This window comes from Egretta garzetta, unplaced genomic scaffold (genome assembly GCF_000687185.1).
Source record: "Egretta garzetta isolate BGI_Z169 unplaced genomic scaffold, ASM68718v1 scaffold163, whole genome shotgun sequence".
NCBI lineage: Eukaryota > Metazoa > Chordata > Aves > Pelecaniformes > Ardeidae > Egretta > Egretta garzetta.
Window position 1 is genome coordinate 7,798,602 of NW_009259308.1, and position 7,821 is coordinate 7,806,422.

At 55.1% G+C, this 7,821-nt stretch overlaps 1 protein-coding gene across 1 annotated transcript; it reads right to left on the reverse strand.

Annotated features, from left to right (window-relative positions):
* Positions 1-700: 700 nt before the first annotated feature.
* TMEM61 (transmembrane protein 61) lies at positions 701-3,467 on the reverse strand. The gene is made up of 2 exons (XM_009636247.2): positions 3,118-3,467; positions 701-986 (listed from the first exon to the last, which is right to left on the reverse strand). Exons 1-2 carry the CDS (start codon positions 3,465-3,467, stop codon positions 701-703), a joined length of 636 nt encoding a protein of 211 aa, XP_009634542.1.
* Between the last annotated feature and the right edge of the window lie 4,354 nt (positions 3,468-7,821).

A 7,821-nucleotide genomic window follows, 5' to 3' on the forward strand; every position in this document is an offset into this window, starting at 1 on the left:
GGGATGGAGCACCTGGCAGCAGCCCCCAATGGAAGTCGGCATTTCCTCTGGGCAAGGCTGCAAACCCCTCCGTGGTGGGCAGGGAGGGGCGTGAGCTGCTCAGGGTGTCTTTTTATAGGACACTGCCTGAAATACCAAGTGCACTTGGATGCCCTGAACACATGCATGAGCCACTGAACATCTCTAAACCAAATGAAGTGAGGCATGGGAGTCAGTACGGAGGGAAAGCAAGGTGGAAGGGATGGAGATATGGCTGGAAGGGGCGGAAATATGGCTGGAAGGGGCATTGAAAAGGCAGAGAAGCAAACAGGGCGGCACGCAGCTGGTTTTCCTATGGGCAGAGTCCTCGTTCTTTGCTGCAGTTTTTATTGTATAGCTCTTGCTTTGAGTGGGCAGCCCCTGGCCTGATACGACCTCTCCAGAGTTGGTCAGAGCAGGGAAAAGTATCTGCAATCAGCAGTGGTTTTATTAAAAATACAAAGGCTTTCAAACATGCCAGTTACCCCCGCCGCTCTGAACGCATCACCCCCAGGACCCGCAATCCCGACAGCCCTGGACCGATTGCTCAGAAAGCTGGATGGATCCCGCCGCCTTCCCCCTCCTCGCCCACCCTCCTCTCGCCCCAGCAACGGAAGGAGCTCGGTTTAAAGCCAAGGGACCAGGCAGCCACCTGCAGACTCCCGGCCCCCATCCCACCAGCTCAGACGCCCCGGACGCTGATGTTTTCGTAGCTGGGGGGAGGCGTTGCCTGCGGCTCCCCGGGGTGCTGGGTCTCCAGCCAGGATGGACTGGGGCGGAACAAGGCGCTGTCAGAGGAGCTGCGCCGGCGGCCACCCTGCCAGCTCTCGTCCTCCTCCAGGTAGCAGTACAGGGGCGGCGTGAGCTCCTCCTTCCTCCCTGGGGGCTGCACGTAGGCTGGGGCACCGTGGGCAGGTCTGCAGGTCAGGGCTTCTTCATAGGTGGGGATGGCGCTGGCGTCCCAGGAGCTGCGAGGGAAGAAGAAGAAACCCAGCAGCACACCCTGTCAACCGGACCATCCCAACACCCAACAACTGGAGCACCCCAGCACTTGTCAACTGGAGCATCCCTGTGTCCCATCAACCAGAGCCACCCCAGAGCCCCATCAACTGGAGCATCCCAGCACCCATCAACCAGAACATCCCAGTACCCCATTAACCACAGAGTCCCAGCACCCCATCAACCCCATCAGCTGGAGCATCCCTGAGCATGATGGACACGTGTGCAGGGCACAGCACATGGGCAGGTTTTGCAAGCCCAGCATCAAGGGAAGACTGTGTCAGCTGCTTCTTGGCATCAGGAGGGTGGGGAGCCACGCAGGAGGAAGGGCACCATCCATCAGACCTTGCAGCAAGGCAACATCACCCAGTTCCCACTGAGTTTATTAACCCTGCACCCAGGAAGGGCAGCCTGCCAGGGCAGCCTCAAAGAGCTGCCACCTCCCATGTTAGAAGCTACAGCTGCAGGTGTGGCTGACCACAAAGCAGCAGAGGTACTGGCTCTCCAGACATCTGCCCCCCGTTCTGCACCGCACTGCTTCCCACAGGCAGGAGAGCAACCTCATCATCTGCCTAACCCCAAAGTCACCCCCTGAAGCACGGAGGCTGCCAGCAGCTGAGTGAGTGGTTTGGCACGAGCAGCTGGCAAGAGCCAGCGTCCCAGTTCAATGTGGTCATACCCCACCCTCATGCCCACTGGAGCCCTCCGTGCACTGGCCAAGCCTGGTGCTACTTCCAGCAGCACTTTGCTGAGCAAACACATCTTGTGTACAGGGAAAACCTCTGCCCAACCTTTGCCCCGCACACGGCCCCACTCAGCACCCTATGAAACAGTGCAGCCCCAAAGACAGGGAGGCTTTGAGAGCAACCCACCATCGGCTTGCTTTTGCAGCTGAAAGCCCAGTGAGGAATGCTCGGTGGAGGCTGCAGGCCTCGGAGGGGCACAGCTGGCCCAAAGGGAAAGCTGCAACGCTCTGCAGGGATGCCTCCATCCTGAACTCATCCATCCTGAACTCACCAGTCCCCTTTCCCAGACCTACTGCCCCGGGCATCCACGCCATGGCTTTTGCCAAGCAGCCTCAGCTTGCAAAGGGATGCTGCCTTGGAAATGCGGAGAGGGCGGTTTCTCCCGGCACAGGATGTCACGCTGCCAACGCTCTGCGGAGCAGCGTTTTCTGCTTTGGAGGGCTTCGCTGTGCGAATGCCAGCGCAGCTGGGGCTGCAGGAGCTGCTGCAGGACGAGCAATGCTGGGGCAATGCCTTCCCAGCCAGCACAGGAGCTGGAAGCTCAGGGAAGGAGACATTCCCTAGGGGGCACACAGCATGGGAGAAGGAAAACCCCTCAGACTGCCCAGAACAGCTTACGATCTCACTCCCAGATTTTCAGACAGGCACTGAACCCCCAGAGAACCAGGAACGTGCCTCCCGCCCTGACTGAATTTTTATGGTTTTATGTTCTTAAGAGTTTCTTTTAGTGCTGCTTTTCCCCAGGGCCCGATTTATGCTGGAGCCACAATCTTTGCTGTGACCCCATCAAACAGCACTGGGACACAGCAGTCTCTGGAAAAAAAACCCTTTTGATCAAAAAACTTTTAAATCAAGAAGTGGGAATGAATCTCAGGCTCACACAGGAAGAGTCTGGGGACCCGACAAGCAGCAGTGGTGTTTGAGGGGGGTGAGGGGTCTTCCCACAGCCCAAAACAGGCTTTGTAGAGGGACCATTCACCTGCACTCCTATCTGAATGCCATTCCGAGGATTATTTTACTTCTATTTTTATTTTAACTCCCTTTTAAAATAGGGTTTGCTTCTATTAAAGATGGCACAAACCCCATCATCCTTACAGAGCGCTGCAGACCTGTGGCACTGGGGGTTTCAACAGCTGGAGGTCTGGATGACCACCACCCCCCCCAAATCCAGGCACTCAGCCAGAAAAGCAATGCAGTCTTCTGCTCGGTGGCTCTGCTAAGGAGATGTCTGCCTTGGCCGGTGATGGCCCCACAGGGCAAGGAGAACAGGCGTAGGTACACAGCCGTGCTGGGACAGTCCAACCCACCCACAACTCCTTCCCACCGAAGTGCCGTGCAGGGACGTGGCACCCACCTGCAGTTCCACTTCTCCAGAGGCTCTGCGGTGAAGTACTGCAGGTCCCTGGGGAAATGGTACTGGTAGCGGCGGGAGACCACCCTGGCATTGGCTTTCACGGACCAGAGGAGCCCGAAGAGGAGGAGGATGCCACCGATGCCACAGCAGAAGAAGCTGACGGAGCGGAGCAGGGCGCTGGAGGAGGAGCCGGGAACTGCCTCGGCTTCCTGGGGAGGCAGGAGCCCAGCCCCGCTGCTGGCCAGGGTGCCCACCTCCCCGTCGCTCCACCAGGCAAAGCACAGCGTCCCCGTCACCAGCAGCACGGCCCCGGTGATGGTCATGCCGTAGCGGAAAGAGGCAGCTGCCATCCTTCAGAAGGAGGTTTTAGGAGGGGAGAAGAGAGAGACAGGGCATGAGAGAGCCCACGTCCTGCAAGGCAAGGAAGAGACCGGGTTTGATAGGGACAAGGTCACAGAAGAAGACATCCCAGAGGAGAAAACTGCTGAGCTAGCACCTCTCTGGGGGTCACACATTCTTCAGCCACTTATTATTGACCATCAGAAGGGGCATTTCCACCATCTCAGATGGGAAGCCCTTGTGCAGAGCAAAGTCAGCCGCCAGTTTGGACCCGTAAGTGTCCCAACAGCCTCATAAAAACATCCCCATTTTCAAGCAACGACCCAGTGCTCCCACAGAGGCAGGATGGAAGCCCCATCCAGGGGAGCTATGGAGGCGGCTCTGGGGACTTGCATAGCTCTTGTCTTTGCGTTTTATTCCAGACTTCCTCCCGAGCTCGGAGTAATGCCAGCTGGTTTCTGATCAAAGCAAGGTTTATGGAAGAGGTTAGGGAGAGGGACATAAATTTAAGGTGTCACTGTTTCCGAATTATTAGTGTGCATGTTTTCTCCTCTAAAACTGGAGGTAAATCAGTCCTGCGGTGACAGTAGGTGTCTGGCATTGCTGCTGGGAAGCCTGCAGCCCAGGGGATTCGGGGCTGTGCTGCCTCTTGCTTTCTCAGGGAAAAAGGCCAAGTACCATCCCTGAAAGCCACAGAGATGCTATTTCAGGGAAAAATAAATCCTCAGATGCTGGCAACCCAGGGTGCCTCATCTAGGGATGGCTCCCAATACGCCGAGTGAGTGGGGACCCCAAAGAGCTCTCCTGCGACTGATGGAGCCCACCATAGCTGCGCTCCTCACCGCGACCAAGCTTGGAGCAAGGACGGGCGTGGGAATCACTCCATATCTCCGTTAAAAGACAGGAATGTGCTGGATACCAGCTAAACTCTTGGAGAGGGCATGACTTACTGCTGAAGTAGGTGACTCTGCTGTGCTGGTCAGAGTGGTTGAGACAACAAACCATAGAGATATATGAGGCTCTTGCTGACCCAGCTATGATGTCCCATTTTGAGACACTCCAGAGTCACAGAAGGGTTTCAGTTTATTTTGGAGATGGGGTAAATACCCTGACACTGGAAAAGTCTGTTCAGTCTTCATCCAAAAGAGCTTTTGCACATCAAATCTGGCTCCCCTTGCTCCAGCACACACCTTCTCAGCACAACACGATCAATCCCAGAGGTGTTATCACCACCTCCACCATCCCTGCCAGGGTGGTTTGGGGTTGGTTTGGCAACCAAAGAGATGAGGCAGTCCCACGTGTTCCTGCTGGGTGGCTCTTCTCAGCTCAGTGCCACACGCTGAGAGCAACCGTCCTTCCCTAGCACAGGAAAATTTGGGGAGAGGGAGCTGGTTTCTGATCTCTGGGGCTCTCACTCCCCCTTGCTTTCTCCAGCAAACAACAAGCATCTGCTCTCTGGGCTTGGGGTTCCCTGGCCCCCAACTAACCAAACACCACCAGCAGCCAGGGAGGTGGAGAGGTTCCACCACATCCCCTCTGGCCTTGCTCACTGCCCAGCGAGAAGATGCAGGTTCAGCTCCTGCTTCTTGATGGACAAAAAGCTTTGGACCATGTGGGAATTAAGCACCAGCACCCCCTTACAGATTCAGTCTTGGGTGATTTCTCTGTGAGGGCTTCTTGTGGTGGCAGTGCCAGTGGAGAGCCTGCATGCTGGGGGCTGTCCAGGACAGAAATGGGGCTCAAGCGCAAGAGGTGGATAGCGAGCTGGGTGACCCATGCTCAGCCCCCACCTCTGCCTTCATCACTTTGCCTGTACGTCAGTAAAATGAAGATAATCTGGCAGCTTTGGTCTCCATTCTTCCAGGCAGGGCTCTCCTCCCACAGCAGGGACTCAATTTGTACCCTGAGATCTGGAAGTGTCAAGCCAGAGCTAAGGAGGGAGCAGAAGTCCAGCACAGTGTAGTCAAGGGCGGGTGGAATTACATTATTTCAAGCCATTATTTATCAGATGGGCCCACTAAATGGAAAGCCAAATTACTTCATAGTGAAAGAAACACCATCTGATCTAATCTATGTTTAATGAAGAAATCCAATGAGAAGTGGGATTTAGGAAACCTGCAGGAAAGCTGCAGGACTGGGAGCCCTGACAACATGCTCCAGCTCTTGTCCTGTGGTCACAAGCCCGAATGGCCACCCAGGCTGGGGGTGGCCAGGGGTCCCCACCAGCAGCCGCAGCCACCTGCCGGGAAGGAGTTGGTGTTTCTGGGCTGAGAGGAGGCAGAGATTCCCCCCATAACGAGGGGAGGTGTTTAGATGCTCCCTCCTGAATGCAGGGGCTTGGCTGAGCTGAGATGGAGAAAGGACTGTCAGAGGTGCTGTTAGGTGCTATTAGGGATCAGCATCCCCCAGCTCCTGCCCTGAACATGAGCAGGACACAGCAGACAAGCTGGGCTCATGCTGCCTTGCAGCAGTAGGTGCTCAGGAGAGCGTGAGGACCCTACTGAACCGTGAATCCAGCTCCTTTTGAGAGCATTGCATTTACCTGGAAAATTTTCAGCCAATATTACTCAGGGGAAAAAAAAAACAACCAAACAAACCAAAACTCCAGAGCCACCTGCCGGGAAGGAGTTGGTGTTTCTGGGCTGAGAGGAGGCAGAGATTCCCCCCATAACGAGGGGAGGTGTTTAGATGCTCCCTCCTGAATGCAGGGGCTTGGCTGAGCTGAGATGGAGAAAGGACTGTCAGAGGTGCTGTTAGGTGCTATTAGGGATCAGCATCCCCCAGCTCCTGCCCTGAACATGAGCAGGACACAGCAGACAAGCTGGGCTCATGCTGCCTTGCAGCAGTAGGTGCTCAGGAGAGCGTGAGGACCCTACTGAACCGTGAATCCAGCTCCTTTTGAGAGCATTGCATTTACCTGGAAAATTTTCAGCCAATATTACTCAGGGAAAAAAAAAAAACAACCAAACAAACCAAAACTCCACAACCTAAAAAACCCTAAGCAAAGCTCTCAATCCAGTTGGATTGAAATTACAGGTCACTCTGCACTGAAAGCCTGGGTTGAAACAGCACCAGGAGTTGAAATGTTCAGCTCCTGCAGTCAACACTCTCCTCACTTTGGGGTCAGCCTGGTGAGGTTTGGGAGGTGTTGCGATTCCCCTGGTGATGTTCAGGAGATGCTGTGATTCCCCTGCCCGGGCACAGAGAATTTTGCAGCCCCCAGCACTGTGCACATCTGGGAGCATTGGCAGCAAGGGGAAGGCGGACGTGGAGGGAAGGCGGAGAGCCTCTGGGAGGTGATGGATTCACAGCTTGAGAGAATAAACTCTTCCCTCTTGACAAAACCAGTGCTGCACAGGGAGCAACACTAAAAGCTCCTCCAGCCTACCCGGCACGTGCTCCCACAGCGCGTGTGCAGGGGCGGCTCCTCCACGCTGGGTGACATTGCCATCACACCGTCCCCTTGCCAAACCCTGTCTCGGGCTGGCACGGCTCTCCTGAGTCTCTTTAAAAGACCCACTATGTTTTTCTCAGTGCAACAACCACTGGAAGAAGAGGCCAAAAGAGCCGGCGCAGGAAGCGAGGTGTGATGCTGGGGCAGGACCTGAGTCCCTGCTCCCCGAGCCTGCTCCCAGCTCCACTGGCACTCCGCATCCCGCACATCAAGTCTCCTGCTGAGCGTTTCCAGCACAGGCTTCCAAGGAGGGGCTTCCCCTCTGAAGACAGCAATTGCCGGCTCCCAAACACCCGTCTCCACCCGCCAAGCCGCCCTGGCATTTTGTTCTGCCCCATCTCCTCCTTCGACCTGCTCTGAAAAAGTCTTTCCGGGGAAACAGATTTGCACGTTGCATGGACAAACAGACAGGAATGGTAATAGTTTACATAGTTCCAGTAAGATGCTGAGAATAGCATCCCCCATATAAAGTTATGCAGATGGTGATTCATAGGGTCTACTAAGCATTACTCAGAAAAACACTCTTTTCCAGCAACACAAGAAATGAAAAGAGTTTTGAATCTCTCCCACCGCCACCAGGCAGAAATCCACCTCCACAACCCATCCCTCCACGGCGCTTTTACAGCCTGTCCTTCCATGCCAAGCAGGCTGGAGACCTTTAACCACGGGCAGACATGCCAAGAGGAACGCCGGGGAGAGACGGGCCGAAGCGCCAGCGCGTCACCAGGGAGATTCCTTCCTGCCTTTACCCGAGTTTGCGATTATTCTTATTATTATTACTTATTATTATTTATTATTATTTATCATTGTTATTTAGGGGTTTGGTACCCATTCGAGCCGTAGTAATAGTTGAAGCTTTTGCAAGAGCATCCGAGAAGCTCCAGCGTTGCCAGCCACAGGCCGGTTCAGGG

Excerpts from the sequence above, each read along its gene's own strand:
- TMEM61 (XM_009636247.2), bottom strand. The coding sequence starts at position 3,467 with ATGGCAGCTGCCTCTTTCCGCTACGGCATGACCATCACCGGGGCCGTG. Across the intron at positions 987-3,117 it reads CTGGAGAAGTGGAACTGCAG|CTCCTGGGACGCCAGCGCCA; the intron begins GTGGGTGCCACG and ends CTTCCCTCGCAG.